The sequence below is a fragment of the Macaca fascicularis genome, chromosome 6, assembly GCF_037993035.2.
Source record: "Macaca fascicularis isolate 582-1 chromosome 6, T2T-MFA8v1.1".
Lineage (NCBI taxonomy): Eukaryota > Metazoa > Chordata > Mammalia > Primates > Cercopithecidae > Macaca > Macaca fascicularis.
In genome coordinates, this window is record NC_088380.1 from 139,134,607 (window position 1) to 139,155,534 (window position 20,928).

At 37.9% G+C, this 20,928-nt stretch overlaps 1 protein-coding gene across 9 annotated transcripts in view; it reads left to right on the forward strand.

Moving 5' to 3' along the window:
- RAD50 (RAD50 double strand break repair protein) overlaps positions 1 to 20,928 on the forward strand; it is an 88,427-nt gene that overhangs the window by 57,349 nt on the left and 10,150 nt on the right. For 8 of the 9 annotated variants that reach the window (XM_073994194.1, XM_073994197.1, XM_073994193.1 and 5 more), the window contains 2 exons: positions 3,115 to 3,242; positions 5,191 to 5,415. In XM_073994194.1, coding sequence (XP_073850295.1) covers positions 3,115 to 3,242; positions 5,191 to 5,415 — 353 coding nt within the window. Of the gene's footprint in view, positions 1 to 3,114; positions 3,243 to 4,466; positions 4,607 to 5,190; positions 5,416 to 20,928 lie in introns of those variants that run through there. The other variant, XM_015451869.4, reaches the window with a different exon arrangement.

Sequence of the window (20,928 nt, forward strand, 5' to 3'; positions counted from 1 at the left end):
GTATACCCTTAGCTGTCAGTAACTGAGCCAGCACTGGATGGACTGCATAGCTTTCAGGCAGTCTTCTAGAAGTGGCGTTATTCCCAGCCATACTTTTGGTGGACATTGGACTGTAATCTGTTCAGCATGCCACTCTCTCACAGGTGTCTAGAATGCAGCTAATTTTTATGTTTCCATAGGTGACCAGCTGCATGCATTAACTGTCGTCTGAGTTGGATAGTTGGGGTTAATATTTAAGAGCTGAGGAGCCTAACAGTCACTTGTTTACCTACTGATCTAAGCCCTGCTAAATTTAGTCCACAGAATAAAATAATTTGGAAACTTAATAAACCGCCTTTCTCAGTTTTCAGATGAAGGAATATATGAAGAGAACTGGAGGTGACCTGACTTGCTCAAGGTCCCAAAAAGTAGTAACAGGTAGAACTGGTGCCTACACTATCAGATTTCTAGTAGAATGGAAAAAATAGTTGTGATACACTATAACTGCATCTGATTTTTTTCCCCTTCATTTCTCTAATATTTTATATTTTGTAGACTATAATTGGAATTCTCACTGCTTAAAGTACAAAGGACAAATTTGACCCAAAAGGCATTTTATTAGCGATTACTGAGTCAGGCACTATATTGATTACATACACTCATACCTTTAATCTTCACAATACTTCTTTATTTATTTATTTATTTATTTATTTTTTTGAGATGGAGTCTTGCTCTCTCACCCAGACTGGAGTGCAGTGGCACAATCTCGGCTCACTGCAACCTTCACCTCCCGGGTTCAAGTAATTCTCCTGCCTCAACCTGCCAAGTACCTGGGGCTACAGGCGAGTGCCACCAGGCCTGGCTAATTTTTGTAATTTTAGTAGAGGTGGGGTTTCACTATGTTGACCAGGCTGATCTCAAACTCCTGACCTCAAGTAATCCACCCGCCTTGACCTCCCAAAGTGCTGGGATTACAGGTGTGAGCCACCGCACCCGGCCACACAGTAGTTCTTTATGATAGGTAGTATTATTGACCATGTTACAAGCAAACTGAGGTTCAGAGAATTTAAACTAATTTGCCCAAAGTTATCCAGTTTAAAAGTAATAACACTGATTTGAGCCTAGATGTATCTGACTTCGAAGCATTGTACTCTTGTTGTGGTATATACTGTCTTTGAAAACTAGAAGAATAATGGAAGCTGACTTAAAAGAAAGAAATGCCTAGCTTTCTGGTAACAATGCAGGTAGACAGACCAGCAACAATATTTTGTGCCAAAAATCAATCTCATCTAGAAATGTGATAGCACTTTAAAGAGTCCTTTCATGCAATCGTGAAAGCAAATTCAAATGTTCTATGGTATTAGATGAAAGTAAGTAGTAGCACATTCCCTTGTTCCTAACAAGGAACAACAAGTATAGTCCCCCATAGTAGAACCTTGGTAAGTCACAGCAGCTACAGTGGCACATTAGGTTGCCTTAGCAACAAAGGACATTTATAACCATGCCATTTTAGTCACCTTTAACTGCCTATAATAATGCCTTTAGTAGATATGTATTCAGTTGTTTCAGTATCTCTCGGGGGGGATTGGTTCCAGGACCCCCCAATACAACAGATACCGAAATCTAGGATGCTCAAGTCCTTTATATAAAATGGCATATCTAGTGTTTGCATATAGCCTATCCATATCCTGTGATATACTTTAATTTCTATATTGCTTTTGATATTAATATGTAAATGATATGTAGTTTTTATATTGTATTATTTTAAATTTGTGTTTTTTTATTGTACTGTTACTTTTTATTGTATTTTTTTCCCCAGTATTTTTGATCCATGGTTAGTTGAATCCATAGATGTGGACCCTGTGGATAAACTGTATGTTTATATTATTTCCAGGAAAAATGAAGGTAGCCTTACTTTCTGTTAAAAAAGAAAAAAAAAAAAAAACTCTAAAAATAATCACACACAGATGGGCAGAATTGGATATGAACATTAAGCATGTGAGAGAAATCCTTGATTTCCCTCTCCCATCTACCAGTCCCTGGCCTTTACTGTTGGTGCAAGATATTGCCACAGGTCTGTCTATCTCTCTCACTTCCCGCATCACTGAGTTTAGCTTAGCTGCAAGGGCTATTGCAGGAGGGTCCCACCTCCCTCTTTGAGAAATCCTTACTCCAAACTCAGGATAAGTTTTCTACACACAGGATTTGTGGACCAATTTCTTTCTGCAGGAATTTTTTTTTTTTTCTTAAATTCCAAAGAATCAACTTACAAACTGTTTTCTAATGATTGTCTCTTGACACCATAGTTCGTTTTGATCACCAGGAAAACCACTGAAATAATTTTGTTGTTGCTGCTGCTGCTAAGTGTGATTGAGTCTTTTCTGAAGGACAAAACTGCTCAACAAGAACAGCCAATTTTTTGAAATTTCATTTCAGTGGCTAAGAAAGTATCAAGTTCATAGATATATAGTACTATTGTGGCACTTCTTCTTGCCTTGAGTGATGATTATTTGTCAGCCTAAAGGTAGAAGCTGTAGGTAACATATACCTCACAGGTTCTAATAGTCTTGGTACATGTTGGGAGACAGAACTAGGAAGAAAAAGTTGGGGAAGACTTCAATAGTAGTATTGATCTCTTATGATCTTTTAGGTCAGTAGGCTTTATCATGGAGTTCCTATGCAGAATGATCCACTGGGGATATAGGTATTAAAATATCTAGTTATATTTTTAATTTTACCATTTAAAATTTCTGTTTTGTATGTTTTTAAGTGAACACCATTTCATAGCATTGTTTTCTAAATATTTTAATACTGTATAAGTAAATAAGTACATAGATATATGCTCACATCATTGTGAGACTCCCCATCAAACAGTAGACCTGGTTTTTAGATTATGGTCATGAAAGAGCAGTAAAAGCTGCACTACAGGAGGTATTACACTTGTGACTATGGGTGGGGATGGGCCATCCAGATTGCCCCAGACCTGGAGATTCCTTCACACTGGCTTGTTCTCCCTCTGTTGAACTTCACATGATTCTAAGACAGACATGGCACTTTCTATCAGCAGTTGCCTGTTACAGATTTCACGTTAGTAACTTGGTTATTTTTGTTAACTAATTTAATGTTTACCTTTAGATACAAGAAAGGTGGCTACAGGATAACCTTACTTTAAGAAAAAGAAATGAGGAACTAAAAGAAGTTGAAGAAGAAAGAAAACAACATTTGAAGGAAATGGGTCAAATGCAGGTTTTGCAAATGAAAAAGTATGCTTTTAAAATAATCTTCGGTTTAAATAAAAGTCTTTATTATTGGAATGTGAAGAATGTTAAATACCTGTTTTAAATGAATTTTAGCCTCAGCCTAGTATCCTTTGAGAATTACTAGAAGGTGAACAGTGTTTTGATACAATTATATTTCATGGCCTTAAGAACTTTATTACTGCAGAAGTGATACAGAATTGGTAATCACATTGTAGTGATGAGCCTTAGTTATTCAGTATTGAACATGCTTAGTCCCCATACATCTGCTAGCCTGCTGCACAAAATAGTGGTACTAAGCATAAAGAATATGGAGCTGTGGACCTTGCCTGGGTCAGAGATTGTACAGTCTATAATATTGTCAGTGGAGTTGTTGCCAGTGATTTATCCACAGAGATTCAGTCTAGATTTTCTCATTTGTAATTATGTGTCCACCAGAGCATTTCTTTTGAAAGATGAGTCTCATTCTTCCTTTATCTGGTCTTATGGTTACTTATTGTAGTTGCTGCCTTCCTGGTAGACCAGAAAAGATTTTATTCCTGCCTTGACTGCCTTAGAGTTGCCTTAGGAATTCTGTAAGAACCTTGTTGATGCTAAGGCACTAGACTGGTATAAAAGGTTGTACTAGGCAAATACGTAGATTGCGAACCATCTCACCTGGTTAAATCCAGGCTTCTCATTTATTAAACCTTTCCTTGTAGAGTTTTCATGTCTTCTTGAATTTATATGGAAATATGAATGAAAAAAATGCTCAGGTTTTTCTAAAGGATATAGTAAAGTGAATTTTAACTTTATTTATAAAGCCTAACAAATGGTTAATCCTGTGTTATGTTTAAGTACTCTTAGTTTAGCTATTTAAAATCTCTTTCCTATATCAGGGAAATCAGATTTTATAATTAGAAGAGCTCATCATCTTCAGAATCTTCTTTTTTTTATGCATTATACACACTTAGACCCAGAAAAATCACAGAGGAAATTATGATGAAAGCCAAGAATATGACCTTAATATGCTAGTTTCCAAGCCTCAGTTCTTTTACACTATGCTCTCCATGGCAAGTTGGAAGAGTAATGCTTCTAGAAGAAATTTTGAAATGAAATAATATATTCGTGGCTACTAAAGACCAAAACCAGATATTTTAAAAATTTCTTCTGTGATTGGTATATAACAGTACTTTTTACATTCATTCACATTACTAAGTACAACTATTTTTCAAACCTTTCTTCAACCAGGACATAACAGAAATGCCAACAAGACATGTAATCCAGTCAACTCTGTAAGGATGCCCATAAACTTGAGAGCAGTGCCTGACACATGAGGATGCTTAATAAGTGATTGTTAAACAAATGAAGATTTTTAAAGCAAACGTTGAAATTTGTACAGTCTGCCAAATTATCAGAAAAGTTTGAATATTTTACTTCTTTTGGTCATTACTATGGGTTTTATACTTGGGCAAGAGAAATTTTGTTTTCATGGAGGAATCTAGATTTTTAATAGGTATTACTGCAGATAATTAATATATGATTTAATTCGTGTTATGCCTTTGACATGAGCAAAATGATGAAGCCTGTTATCCATAACTTCTTAGTGTTGATAATTGTGCATTCTCAGCTCACAATCAGAAGTTTGTGAATTTGTAATATTAATCACCAGAATGCTTAGCGTCTAAAGGCCGGGAACTTTATCAGTGATAACATGCTATGAGGGTTCTCTGTTCAACACACAAAAATTAGCTGTTTAGCAACCTATGTGGGGCAGAGATATGGAAGGAAGAGAGGGTTTTGTTTTTGTTTTTTTTTTAGTACCAAAGCCCTAAATAATAAGCAAGGAGAGACTCTGTTACACGATTCCTAAGGAGAATGATACTTAACCTGTCTAAAGAAATCTATGACTTTTCCACTTCAGATTGTTAAAAGCTAAAAAATGGTCCTCATTTGTCATTTTCATTTTTTACAGTGAACATCAGAAGTTGGAAGAGAACATAGACAATATAAAAAGAAATCACAGTTTGGCATTAGGGCGACAGAAAGGTTATGAGGAAGAAATTATTCATTTTAAGAAAGAACTTCGAGAACCACAATTTCGGGATGCTGAGGAAAAGTATAGAGAAATGATGATTGTTATGAGGACAACAGAACTTGTGAACAAGGATCTGGATATTTATTATAAGACTCTTGACCAGTAAGTATTAGACTGGGGATTTTCTTATTGCAATGAATATTAACATATTTTAGTAATCTTTTCTCTCATTTTTTTCTTTTTCTTTTTCTTTTTTTTTTTTTTTTTTTTGAGACGGAGTTTCACTCTTGTTTCCCAGGCTGGAGTGCAATGGCACGATCTCAGCTCACTGTAACCTCTGCCTCCCAGGTTCAAGAGATTCTCTTGCCTCAGCCTCCCAAGTAGCTGAGATTATAGGTGCATGCCACCATGCCGGACTGATCTTGTATTTTCAGTAGAGACGGGGTTTCTCCATGTCAGGCTGGCCTCGAACTCCTGACCTGAGGTGATCCGCCCACCTCAGCCTCCCAAAGTGCTGGGATTATAGGCGTGAGCCACCATGCCCGGCCTCTCATTTTTTCTTTTTAAATATGATATTTTATGTATACCATGCAATGGAAAAATATATGTACATATGTAAACACACACTAGCTTAAGTTATGAAGTTAAGATATAAAGCATATTAATATCTAGGAGTATTCATGATACTACCTCCCTTTAACCAATCTACCATTATTGGCATCCACTTAGATGCTCCCTTCTTATCTCAACCTTCTGTCATCCCCATTCCCTGTAACCAGTGACAAAGATTTTTACTTTCTCTGCTTTTTTAAAAAACAGTTTTATCATATATATGTCGTATTTTAAACTTTTTAAAAATGATACGATATTCTAGGATTTGCTCTTTTATTTGGATTTGCTTTTGTTTATCCGTGTTGTTTGTGGCCATAGTTCATTCATTTTCACTGACGTACAGAATCTACTATGGGAATAGACCACAGTGGACCCATTCTCCTATAGAGGGACATTTGGGGTTTTTTCTCAGGTCTTGTCATGTCTTCTGGAGGAAAGGTGTAAGGTTATATTTGTGGGAGTGCATTGCGGAGTATGCTCAATTTTACAAAATAATGTTGTTTTCCAGAAATGACTTTACTGATTTATACCACTAGCAGGTATTATAAGGGTTTCTTTGATGGATCCTGTGACATTGGTTTTATAAATTTCTTAATGTTTTCCAACCTCATGGGTTTAAAATGATGAATCATTGTTTATTCATTATTAGTCTTGTCTTTCTGTGTGTTTTGGGACAATCTCTTTTTGTCACCTAGGCTAGAGTGCAGTGGTGCAATCATAGTTCAGTGTAACCTCGAACTCCTGGGCTCAAGCAGTCCTCCCGCTTCAGCCTCCCAAAGTGCTGGGATCACAGGTGTGAGGCATTGTTCCTGGCCCTATTGGTCTTATTGATTTAAATGTGTTCTTTATCTCTTCTGCATTTCAATTCCTTTTCAGTTATATGTATTACAAAAGTCTTTTCAAACATTATGCTTATCTTTTTTACTTAGCATCTTTTGATGACACTGGATTTGATTTTGAGTTAGTTGAATTTAGCAACCTTTTCTGGTTAGCTCCTTGTGTGTCTTGTTAAGAAATCCTTCCCTACTCCTATATTTTTGTCTAAAAGTTTTAAATTTTGCTTTTCACATACAAGTACATTTAAGTATTCTAAGTTGAACTTTTTCCTTTATGAATAACCGGTTGTCTTGGCTTTATTTATTGATAGACTATCCTTCTCTCAGTGACCTTCAGTGTCATTTCTGTCATATATCAGAATTCCCTATGTGCCTGGGTTGGCCTGGGTTCTCTATTCTACTTAATTGGTCATTTTATCTATCTCTGTGCCATTTCGCACACCATCTTAATTACGTATAGCAGAATTTTCTTTATCCAGCGTATGTCTGTCTTTTAACCAGTGAATTTAGTCCTTTCATATTCATTGTGATTACTCAATTGAGTTGGATTTATTTCTGCCATCTTTTTTTCCTTTTCTGCCTTTTTGAGATGGATTTATTTTTCTTGACTCCTCCTTTTTCCCTTCTTTGGGTTATACAGTTGACCATATAACATGTGGATTAGGGACACTAGGCCCCCACGCAGTCAGAAATCCACATGTAACTTTTGATTCTCCCAGAACTTATAGCCTACTGTTGACTGGAAGCCTTACTGATAACAGAAACAGTTGATTAACACATATTTTGTATGTTATATGTATTATATGCTGTGTTCTTTTACAGTAAACCAGAGAAAAGAAAAGAAATTATACGGGAAAAATATGTTTTCTGTTAAGTGGAAATGAATCATCATAAAGGTCTTCATCCTTGTCCTCTTCATATTGAAGAGGAGGAGGAAGAAAAGGAGGGGTCAGTCTTGCTGTCTCGGATGGCAGAGGTGGAAGAAAATCTGCATAAACGTAGACCCACACAGTTCAAACCTGTGTTCAAGGATCAGTTGTATTCTACTTTAGTTATTTGAGGGTTTACCTTTTAATTTTTAACGTACTTATTTGACTTAAAATCATATGCATTAGTTTTCAAAGTGGTCCTGGAGCACCATTATCATTATCACCTTGGAACATGTTAGGAATGCCTCTCAGCCTCTACCCGAGACCTGGATCAAAAATTTGAGGGGTAGGGCCCAGCAGTCTATTTTTGACAAGCATTTTGGGTGATTCTGATGCACATCAGAGTTTAAAAACCATAACTTTAATGTGAATTGTTTTACCTTTTTCCTGAATACTAATTATTTTCTCCCATCTGCATTATTTCTTTTGTCTAATATTTTAGTTTTACCTTGTTTTTAAATCATCACAAATGAGTAATAATTATTATGGTGGCTTCATAAGCCCACATGTTTACCAATTTTTTTGTTCATTCTTGCTCGTCAAATCCCACTCCTCCCTTTAGGTTCAGTTTTCTTTTTTTTAGAGTATATTCTTCAATAGCTTTTTTCAGTGAATGACTATTAGTGGTAAACTGTCAGTCTTTAAGAAGTTTTTCCCCTTAATTTGATAGTTTAGCTGAGCATAGAGTTCTAGATTGACAGTTTTGTTCTCTTGGCACTTTAAAAATATTCAATTTTTTGTTGGCCTCTGTGGTTACAGTTGAGAAATCATTTTAATTATTCCTTTAAAAGTAATCTGCCTTTTTCCTCTGGTTCTTTTAGGATTTTCCCCTTTGTCTTCAGTGTTCTGTATTTTTATAATAGTGTATCTAGACTCAGCTTTAGTTTTTCTGCTCATGAATTGTGCTTTTTGATCTGAGGGTTGATATCTTTCATCAATTTTGGGGATTTTTCATACATTATCTCTTCAAATATTATTCTTTCTCCATTTCTCACTATTTTCCCCTTCTTCACTTTTTATTAGACATAACCTCCTCTTTCCTCTACATTGCTTAACCCCTCTTGCATATAGTGGGCTCTGGGTAAATATCTTGTAGTTCATAAATTATTTAGCTGCTACTTAATACTACCTATTGAGTTGTTGTCATTGTTTTTTTTCCCCTTCATTTTTTTTCTATAAGTTCTATTTTGTTCTTTTTCAGAAACTCACATGGTTTTTTTTATAATTTTTTTTTTTTTTTTTAAACAGAGTCTGGCTCTGTCGCCCAGGCTGGAGTGCAGTGGCGTGATCTCGGCTCACTACAGCCTCCACCTCCTGAGTTCAAGCAGTTCTCATTCCTCAGCTCCCCGAATAGCTGGAATTACAGATGCATGCCACCACTCAGCTAGTTTTTGTATTTTTAGTACATATGGGGTTTTGTCATGTTGCCCAGGCTGGTCTTGAACTCCTGGCCTCAAGCGATCCTCCCACCTAGGCCTCCCAAAATGCTAGGATTACAGATGCAAGCCGCTGCGCCAGGCTTTTGATGTATTTTCTTCCTTAGTATTTTGATTCCTTCTTGAATGTGTCTTTACTCATTTTAACTATACACATTTTATATTCTCTTTCAGATTATTATTTTTTAATTTCACATTTTGAGGAGGCTGCTTCTGCTGTTTTGTATTCTGATTCTATCCCCTAGTGAAGTTTCTGTGTTTTATTAACATTTAATTGTGCACTTATCTTTACTAGCATTGTTTTTTCTGTGAGACTGCCTTGTGACCTTTCCTTGTAGATGTCCATCTACACAGAAATTTTGGTTTTATATTAACTAGGAACTCCAGAGAAAACATTGGCCTGCATGTAGGGGTTTTTGTTGATTTCTCAGTTGGTAGGTTCCTAGACTATCTTCTGTCCTGGATGATAAGAACCAATCCCTAGGTTATAAAAATAATAACCCCAAGTTCATGGCTGGGTACAGTGGCTCACACCTGTAAGCCCAGCACTTTGGGAGACCGAGGTAGGTGGATCACTTGAAATCAGGAGTTTGAGACCAGCCTGGCCAACATGGTGAAACCCCATCTCTACTAAAAGAATAAAAAAATTAGCTGGGTGTGGTGGTGCACACCTGTAATCTCAGCTACTCAGGAGGCTGAGGCAGGAGAATCATTTGAACTGGGAAGCAGAGATTGCAGTGAGCCAAGATTGCACCACTACACTCCAACCTGGGCAACAGAATGAGACTTTGTCTCAAAAATAACAGTAACATAATAATAATAACCCCAAGTTTAGTTTGTCTGTCAGGTTACATACTGACTGGTCTGGTTTTCACTTCTATCTTCGTTTCTGTTATATAGGGATTTCCCTTTCTTTCTTGTGAGCTCAACTATGAATTTAAAATAAGTTTTGTTATAAATCTATCTAGCAGTTCTGTTCATTTGTGGCAGGAGAATTATTACTAACTTTAGATTTTGGTGGTGGTTGTTTTTTCCGGAATGGCAAGTATCTTCCTTAGCACTAAGAGAGTTACACAGAGAGCTTCTTTTCTCTTCTAAGACTTCTGGTCAGATACAGCATAGTCAACAGACCAACCTGAGCAGTGGCATTCAGACCACAGGTCTCAGGAAGACAGGAGAACTCTGGTTTCAGTATGAGGACTTTTTTAGTTAGTGATGATAACAAAGGTGGTCCCAGAATTGCCTAGGCATATTTTTGGCATATACAAGTTTTAGGAAGTACATAATCATGTAAGACAGATTAGATCCATTTACTGTGAAATATTGGGAGTGAGCCAATTATCTTAACATGTTATTTTTAAAAAATAAATTATACTAAGATTTTTGTTAGATTAAGTTTAACTTTTAAAACTATTTTTTTGAGAGTATTCCATAGATACATCTTTTGTCCCATTTCATTGTGAGTGGGTAGGTTAACGTTATAATGCTCCCTGGGTCCAAAAAGGTGTATGCCTGCACCAAATGAGAACTTTTGTTTTTTAACCTCTTTGAATGTTGCCATCTCTCCTAGATACTAGATCCAACAGTTTAAAGTGGTTAGTCTTGGAAGTTAAGGTGTTGAAACAAGAACATAAGCAAAACTTAAGGAATTCTTGCCCAGTAGACTACACATACATATATTTGTTTTTTATTTTTTTGCCTTTAATAATTCTTTTTAGTCTTCTCAGCTACTTCATTTATGCCTTTAGGGGACTTCTTAGTTTTTTTTAGTTGTTTAGCAACAGATGCTGTGTATCCGATAGACTTACCAAACATTCATTGAGCATTAAGGAATAGCAGATCCAGTAACTTCTAGCAAGGATATTATAGGTTTATTTGAAGAGACACAAATCAAAACAGATTTTTGTCAGTAAAAACCTATTTGGCCAGGCACAGTGGCTCACGCCTGTAATCCTAGCACTTTGGGAGTCCAAAGCGGGTGGATTGCTTAAGTCCAGGAGTTTGAGACTAACCTAGGCAACATGGCAAAACCCCATCTCTACAAAAAAATACAAAAATTATCTGGGTGTGGTAGCATACACCTATAATCCGAGCTACTCAGAAGGCCGTGGTGGGTTGCAATGAGCCAAGATTGTGCCAGTGCATTCCAGCCTGGGTGACAGAAAGAGACCCTGTCTCAAAAAAAAAAAAAAAAAAAGCAAAAAACAAAACACCAAAACTTCTATTTGGAATAAGGTAAGTTGGTTGTGATGAAAAAATAAAAATGGGTATTATAAAGCAAGACATTGGACTTTGTGTAAAAGTCCAACATAAGTTTTACGTTTTTTAAAAAACCTCAGAAGTCCATAATACATGGTTAAAAGTGCTGTCTCCAGATTTTGAATTCTTTTTTTAAAAAAAAGTCTTACTCTTTTTTTTTTTTTTTTTTTTTTTTTTGCGACAGAGTCTCGCTCTGTCGCCCAGTCTACAGTGCAGTGGCGCCATCTCAGCTCACTGCAAGCTCCACCTCCCGGGTTCACGCCATTCTCCTGTCTCAGCCTCCCAAGTAGCTGGGACTACAGGCGCCCGCCACCTCGCCTGGCTAGTTTTTTGTACTTTTTGGTAGAGACGGGGTTTCACCGTGTTAGCCAGGATGGTCTCGATCTCCTGACCTTGTGATCCGCCCGTCTCGGCCTTCCAAAGTGCTGGGATTACAGGCGTGAGCCACCGCGCCCGGCCGACTCTATTTTTTTATGACTATATAGTAGGTATATTTATGTGACACATGAGATATTTTGATGCAAGCATACAATGCATAATAATCACATCAGGATAAATGGGGTTTCCATCACCTCAAACATTTATCCCTCCTTTTGTTACAGACATTCTAATTATACTATTTTAGTTATTTTTAAATGTACAATAAATTGTTGTTGACTGTAGTCACTCTGTTGTGCTATTAAATACTACATCCTATTCTTTCTATATTTTTGTACTCATTAACCATCTCCACTGCCCTTTCTAGCCTCTGCTACCTATCATCTCTGTCTCCATGAGTTCAATTGTTTTAATTTTTCACTCCCACAAATGAATGAGAACATGCAAAGTTTGTCTTTCTGTGCCTGGCTTATTTCATTTAACATAGTGTCCTCCAGTTCCATCCATGTTATTCCAGATGACAGGATCTCATTTTATTTTATGGCTGAATAGCCATATGTGTATATGAATGACTTTTTTTTTTTTTTTTTTTTTTTTTTTGAGACAGTCTCTGTCTCCCAGACTGGACTGCACTGTAGACTGGGAGACAGATACTCCGTCTCAAAAAAAAAAAAAAAAAAAAAGTCATTCATATACACATATGGCTATTCAGCCACTGATTTCAGCTCACTGCAACCTCTGCCTCCGGGGTTCATGCAGTTCTCCCGCCTCAGCCTCTGAGTAGCTGGAATTACAGGTTCCTGCCACCACATCTGGATAATTTTTGTATTTTTAGTAGAAACAGGGTTTTGCCATGTTAATCTTGAACTCCTGACCTCAAATGATCCACCCGCCTCAGCCTCCCAAAGTGCTGGGATTAGACATGAGCCACCGTACCCAGCAAGAACCACATTTTCTTTATCCATTTATCTGTTGATGGACACTCAGGTTGCTTCCAAATCTTGAGTATTATGAATAGTGCTGTAATAAATATAGGAGTGCAGATATCTCTTCAACCTAATGATTTCATTTCCTTTGTGTAAATATCCAGTAAGTGGGATTGCAGAATCATATGGTAGTTCTGTCTTTAGTTTTTTTAGGAACCTCCATGCTATTCTCCATAGTGATGATTTTGAGTCCTGACTGAAGATATTTAGCAAATTCTTTAGACACTCTGAGTTTCCGTTTCCTCATCTATAAAATTGAATTTTTAAAAATCTATACTGTTATTCAGTATAGAGTCAGAAAAGCTCAGAGGCGATTTAGTCCAGCTTTCTTTGTCATGTTCCATTCTTTAATGTAAGTTCTTAAATTCTCTATTCTTAAATAGCACTAAAGAACTAAATTCATTAAGAAAATGTAGGTTTCTCTTCCTATTTCAACATTCTTTGAGGTTGAGGGCTATGCATAGAAAACACTAATAGCAATTGAATACTACATGATAGCCATAATCAATTTAATTATTGTATCTAACTCTGTATTAAAGAGCAAGTATTTATCAGAGAGATTAAGCAGCCTACCCAAGATTACCCAAGTAAATGGTAGAGATAAAATTAAATCTCAGAACCCCTGTGACATGTTGCTACCATAGTGGCCCCCCTGCTTTTTTTTTTTTTTTTTTGGAGACAGAGTCTCACTGGTTCTCTCAGCTCTCTCAGGCTGGAGTGCAGTGGTGTGATCTCTGCTCACTGTAACCTCTGCCTTCTGGGTTCAAGCAGTTCTCGTGCCTCAGTCTTCTAAGCATCTGGGATTACAGGCATGTGCTACCACCCCGGGCCAATTTTTTGTATTTTTAGTAGAGAAGAGGTTTCGTCATGATGACCAGGCTGGTTTTGAACTCCTGGCCTCAAGTGATCCACCCTCCTCAGCCTCCCAAACTGCTGGAATTATGGACATGACCTTTTTTTGTAACCGTTAAAAAAGCTAGTATTTATATAAAAACATTTTAACTGTTACTTATACTTCCTGGTTTAGAACCATAACTTACTTCTATATTGTAACTCTTCAGTGAGATGCGTGTATACATAATATATAGTTGTATATTAGGATTTTGTTCAGTAAAAATGTGAGTACATATATGCTTGATACTGTTCTAGATACTAAGTATATAAGGATGAAGAAACAAAATTAAGAAATAAATTCATAACAAAATGGCTAGTAATGGTAGGTTATTACAGTGAAAAATGAACAATGTGAGCATAACTGATGGGCCCTTAAGCTGGGACCTGATTGAGGAGAAGGGAGCAAGATATGCAAAAAACTGGGGTGCAGGCATTCCAGGTAGAGAGAATAGTTAATGCAGCAGCCAAGATCAGGACGAACAGAAAGTATTTTCTAAGGACCAGGAAGAAGGCAAGCATGGCTGGAATATAGTCAGAGATAGGCCATTCCCAGAGTATGTCATGCCTTGTAGCTGTGGTAAACAGTTTTATTTCATTCTAACTGCATTGGGCAGTCACTGGAGGGTTTAAAGGAAGGAAATAATATAATCTGATTTCTAGTTAGAAGAAATTGCACTGACTGCTGTGTGTGGAGAATGGATTGTAAAGGGCAAGAGTAAAAGCAGAGACCGATGAGGAGACTTGTAGTAACCAAGAGATGGTGGTGGGCTAGATCAGGTGGTAGCAGTGAAAATAGAGGGAAGTGATAGAAGATAGACTTGGAATTTATTCTGGAGAGAGAGTTGACAGGCCTTGCTTCTGAATTGAGTGTAAGGGAGGGAAAGTAAAATAACCAAAGGTTGCTCCTACATATTTTTACTTGAACAACAGGATATTGGGGGAACAGGTTGCCATTCCTTAAAATGGGCGGGACTGGGGAGAGAAAATCAGTAGTTCCATTTTGTACAGTTTTAAGTTTGAAGTGCTTGTAGACATCTAAGCAGAGATGTGAAGCAGGCAGTTGGATATATAACCTCGAGCCTAGAGTTCAAGGGAAAGGTGTACATTGGGGAGTCATCAGCATATCCATGGCATTTAACTCATGAGATGAGATCACATGTGGAATGAGCATAGAGAGAGAAGGGAAAGGTCCCATCACTAGTTATGTTTGCAAATCCCTTAAATAAGCAGCTGGTGAGGTGGGAAAAAATTTTAAAAGATATGGTATCTTGAAAACCAAGGGAAGAAAATATATCAAGAATCTAATGCTATTTGGGGTCAAATAAGGACTAAGAAGTGACCCTTAAATTTGACAAAATGGAAGTTGTTAATGACTGAGGAGCAGTCAGTGGCACAGTTGGAACTGAAGCCTGGTCGAGTTGGGTGGGGAGAGAATGGGTAGTAAGAAATGGAGACAGCAGCCAGGCATGGTGACTCACACCTGTAATCCCAGCACTTTGGGAGGCCAGGGCAGGATCACCTGAGGTCAGGAGTTCGAGACCAGCCTGACCAACATGGTGAAACCCCCTCTCTACTAAAAATGCAAAGATTAGCTGGGCGTGGTGGGGCATACCTGTAATCCCAGCTACTCGGGAGGCTGAGGCAGGAGAATTGCCTGAACCTGGGAGGTGGAGGTTGCAGTGAGCCAAGATCGTGTCATTGTACTCCAGCCTGGGCAATGAGAGCAAAACTCTGTCTTGGAAAAGAAAAAAGAAAATGGAGACAACGAATATAGATAATTCTTATAACAACTTCTCCTGTGATGGGGAGCAAGAAAAATGGAGCAATGGTTAGAGTGGACCAGGGACCAAGTTAAATAGGCAGGTTGGTTTTGTTTTCAATTTTACTTGTAAGTATTTTGCTACAAAGTCAGCTCTTCTCTTACTTACAGCCCATTGACCTGCAGACCTGGGGTTTCATATGTATTCACTGAATAGAAAACCATACATAGGAGCCCTCCAGCTATCCCTGCATACCCTGGGAATCAGTGACAGCAGGAATAAGAATTCCCTTCACTTCCAAGATTAGGCTATAGGAGAAAAACTAAAAAAAAATTCAACAACCCCTGCTCTGCCACTTTGTCAGGCTCTGGGAAAAGAGGAATATCATACCCTGTCCCTCCTCCAAACTGCTGACAGTCTTTCTGATGGAGACCTTGGTAGGTGCTCCGTAGTCTGTTTTTGACCTGGGCCTGGGATAAGGAGGAAGGGCTTTTCAGCAGAGAAAAGTGCCTCAGTCACAGAGGCATCATGCTGAGGAGAGTGAGGACCTATGAGGGAGCTTAGTGGAGCCAGGCAGGGGTGGAGAGGTACAGGAGTGCTTTCCAGCAATTTAGGCTTGCTTAAGGAACAAAACCAGGCTGTTTACTGAGTTCTGTTACATGGTACTCAGATGGATTCTTCTAAATAAAAAGAAAAGAAATGATACAAATTTCCCCAAAATTGAGTCTTTGTGGGCTTATGCTTGCAAACAGTGGCCTTCTCAAGGTTTATACAGTGAGCCCTAAATTTGCCTTCTAACCCAGAAGAAAGTAAGGTACAAAATTTCCCTCATTCTTTCACGTCTTAGAATGAAGCATGCAGTCAGTGTAATTGTTGCGTTCAGCTGTCTATTTAAGGTAACACAGGAAATCAGCAGTGCATTTTCAAGAAAAGCTGATTACCATCTGTTATTAGTAATCATCTAAAAACATCAGTAAGTATAAGCATTGGCAATGGTCAGAGAGACACATAGATGAAAAGGGGGAAATTATCCATCATTTGGAATGTATTACCCCATACTAATACAATATACCAATTTAAATGATTTTAGAATATATCACTCAAGATATGGTGTTCTACCCTATGCCCAAAATGTTCTACTCTCATTTTTCCCCAGATGTGGAAGGTTGCATATTAGGTCATACTTCTTTTAAGACTCGTTGTAAACACGTAACCTTTACCATTTTGCATCCAAGGTGGCCAGCTTTCTGTGAGGCTCTTCAGAGCCTGGGTCCCTGCATTCAAGGGGAGCTTCAGATGAGGGCTTTATTCAGGGCTAACCTTATAGTCACCATCTCCATCATGACCATGGATGCAGTAAGGTTTCACAGTAGCTCGTGCAACCTCAAGAGGATAGATTACAAAACCCAAAGATAGCCACTGGTTTTTCACACCTAAACAAATGTTTATCTTGCCATAGTGGTTGAACCATAGGCTGAATTGTAAAAGCTGATGTTTGGGAGTCTAGCTAAAGAAAATTAAGTTAATGAGTTTAAAGAAGCAAGAACTGGAAGGGTACCCTCCCGGAAGGTGAGATATTGGTCTATGGGGTGTCCAAGGGAGAAAATCCAGTCATGGGTTCTTAGCTTCTGTTTCTGGTTGGGCCAGTAAAGCCTCTTCCTCATCCCTCTTTTCTGCTTATCACTAGAGACAAAACTAAAAACCATGGCTTCAGTCTGCTAAAAGCCTAGAACAAAACAGAACAACAACAAAATAAGGCAGGCTGGGCAAGCTTGTTAAGACTTTCATGGATTACCAGAAATATCAACGCCATTAAAGCCATCATTTTTCCTCATAAAATGCAATCGATTATTACTGAAATTTTTAATGAAATCTTTCAGACTCTTAACGAGTATTTAAATATCAGACTAAAGTAATTTATAAATCATTATTTTCTGAGATCTTAGAGCTTCTCTCTTTTTTTTTTTTTTTTTTTTTTCTTGAGACAGTCTCGCTCTGTCACCCAGGCTGGAGTGCAGTCATGCAATCTTGGCTCACTGTAACCTCCACCTCCCAAGTTCAAGCAATCCTCCTGCCTCAGCCTCCCAAATAGCTGGGATTACAGGTGCCTACCACCACACCTGGCTAATTTTTGTATTTTTAGTAGAGATGGAGTTTTACTATGTTGGCCAGGGTGGTCTCTAACTTCTGACCTCAAGTGATTTACCCACCCTGGCCTCCCAAAGTGCTGGGATTACAGGTGTGAGCCACCTCACCCGGCCTCTCACTTTCTTTTGAGAACCAGTTTTCACAAGGAAATCATACTACTTCACATGAGTTAGTATATACATTTAACTGAGAGATGTGCATACTCCAGGCAGGTGGTGGAGCTGATACACTAGCCAGATGACTACTTGACCATAACAGTTTGCAGCCCATGAAATTCAAATCTTTGCCTCAGCACATGGTCATGGACTTTCAAGGCCATTCTGTAAGTTATTTGATGTTAAATGCCTGTAAAGTCCAAGTGACAAAAGAGTGTTAAGTTAATTGGGCCACTATATGTCACTCAATAGCTCCTAGAGGGTTCTTGTACAGGATCTCACTCTGTCACCCAGGCTGGAGTGCAGTGCTGTGATCACAGCTCACTGCAGCCTCGACTTCCTGGGCTCAAGCAGTCCTCCCACCTTAGCCTTCCAAACGCTGGGATTGCAGGTGTGAGCAATCCAGCCCTGAGCTGCTTTCTTTCCATGGCTTCAGCCTAAGTAACTCGCACCTATTACCGTGGTAGCTTTCCCACGTCTTATCTCTTACCATCCTTCCCACCCCCATCTCCACCCATTATACTTCTGTCAGCTTAATTTTCCTAAAGCTGGTGGTCCCTATTCCCTTCTAATTTTAGCAAAGACTTCCATACCTGGGCTTTCCCATTTCAATTCTTACTACCAAGTGTGTTCTAACCAAACAATTTTGTTCCCTTAATACGTCCCATATTTTCCTGTGCTATTTCCCATCCTTGGAATGTTACGTTGATGAAGTCCTTCCCAAATATATGTGATTTTTTTTCCTATCTTTGTACTTCATAATATTTTGTACCACTTATGCAACTAAAGCCATTCAGCCTTGTATTACAGATATTTGGGCTTCCCCATACTCCATAACTGCAAACCACAGAACACACTTCAAGGTAGACTTAGGTTCATTTCCATGACAATGTCTAACTTTGATTCAGCCCTTAAGAATTATTACGTTGGTGACATATTTTCATTTCCCTCACAATGGCTTTGCACGTAGTACACCCAAATAAATATTTTCTGTTCTTTGTGAGCATTATCACAAGGTAGGTATTTTTCTGAGTTTTTTTTTTTTTTCCATTTAACATAGCGGTAATCTTTTACATTCATATATTCAAGTACTTTGTATTTTTAATGACTGCATATTCTGTAAAATGCATGATATCTACTTTATTTAACCATTATTGAACATATTAGAAAGCTTTTGAATATGTGCTACTACAGATAATGCTGCAGAGTGCGTCTTTGCACACTAGAGCAGATAAAAAGACAGCTTCCTAGAAATGGAGTTACTGGCCCAGAGGTTATGTATATTTTTTAATTAGTGCCAAATTGCCTTCTAAAAACACTTATAAAATTTCCACCGGTAATATATGAAAGTACCCGTTTCCATGTCTGGATTTTGTTACTGACATTTTACTGGCTGCACAAAAGAATGCTTGCACTTTAATTTACATTTCCCTCTTTTTACTAGTGAAGTTAAATGTCCTTTCATATGTTGTCTATTTGTATTTCTTTTCCAGAAATTACCTATTCATATCTCTTTGCCCGTTTTTCTACTAGGTTGTCTTTTTCTTGATTTGTCACATTTTAATAGATTCTAGATGTTAATTATTTTCACATACATTGCAGGTGCCTATTCCCAGTTTATCATTTGTCCATCAACTTTTTTTTTTTTTGAGACAGAGTCTAGCTCTGTCACCCAGGCTAGAGTGCAGTGGCACAATCTCAGCTTACTTCAACCTCCGTCTCCTGCCTCGGCCTCCATCTCCTGCCTCGGCCTCGCAAGTACCTCGGCCTCCGTCAACTGCCTCGGGACTACAGGCATGCACCACCACACCTGGCTAATTTTTGTATTTTTAGTAGAGACAGGGTTTCACCATGTTGGTCAGGCTGGTCTCAAACTCCTGACCTCAAGTGATCTGCCTGCCTCGGCCTCCTAAAGTGTTGGGATTACAGGCATGAGCCACTGTGCCCAACTACCTCAGCTTTCTTTATGGTATCTTTTGTAACTTTTCATTTTTAGGTAGTCAGATCTTTAGTTTTATGATTTATGTTGATTTAGTTTTATGATTTAGTTTTAGATTTATGTTGTTCCTTGTTTAGAAAGGCTTCCCAATCCTAAAATTATCAAAATGTTTTCTTCTGATGGTTTTATTTTACCTTAGCTTTTGTTTTGTTTTTTTCAGACAGGGTCTTACTCTGTCACCGAAGCTGGAGTGCAGTGGCATGATCACAGCTTACTATAGCTTCAACTTCCCAGGCTCAGGTGATCCTCTCACCTCAGCCTCCCAAGTAGCTGGGACTACAGGCACTCACCACCACACCCAGCTAATTTTTAAATTTTTTTGTAGAGATGGGGTCTCACTATGTTGCCTAGGCTCAAACTCCAGGCTCAAGCGATCCTCCCACCTCAGCTGCCCAAATACTTTAGCTTTTAATCCTTTCATTCATTTGGATTTTATTTTGAGGTTAGATAACAGGTAATGTTATTTTTTTATCCTTTGTAACACTATTGAAACCTTTCCAGTTGATTTGAACTGTTGCAGTTATAAACTAACGTTCTATATGCATTTGGGTTTGTTTCTGGATTTTCCTTTGTACACCAACTTTTAAAATTTATTTTTTTTCTTTTGTATTATCTCTTCTATGTGAACTTTAGAGTCAGCTTATGGATTCTATTAAGCATTTTTTAATCATATTGGGATTTCTGTTTGGATTGTATTTAATTTATGGATTATTTGAGGAGAACGGACATCTTTGTAATATCAAATCTACCATTCTGGACTCCTTAGTATGCATCTCCTACTCAATCATGTTCTTTTCTCCTATGGTAAAGTTTTACAGCTTTTTCCTCCAGCTCCTATACCCTTTTGTTAGACTTATTCCTAGGCATTTTATGGTTTTTATCACCACTGTGAATAGGATCCTTTTTTTTCTATTGCCTTTCCTACTGGTGTTTGCTCTAGATAATAAAACTTCATTTTTATATATTTACCTCTGGCTACCTCATTAGTCTGAATAAGTTTTCAGTTGATTTTCTTGGATTTTCTAAGCATACAGTTCTGTCACCTGCAAAAGCAATAACAGGCTTTTCTCTCTTTTTTTCATTTTTCATTTCTTTTTAGTTAGGAATTTGAATTGTGAAATCCTTAAGTTGTTAGGGATTTCCAGGACGTTATTTTAGAGCAGCCATAATAGGAGGCATCTTTCTCTTCTTCTTAGTTTTAGGAGGAACACTTCTATATATTTTAAATTAAATTTGATGCTTTCTGTGGATATCTGAGGGAGTCATTTTGTCCAGTTAAGAAA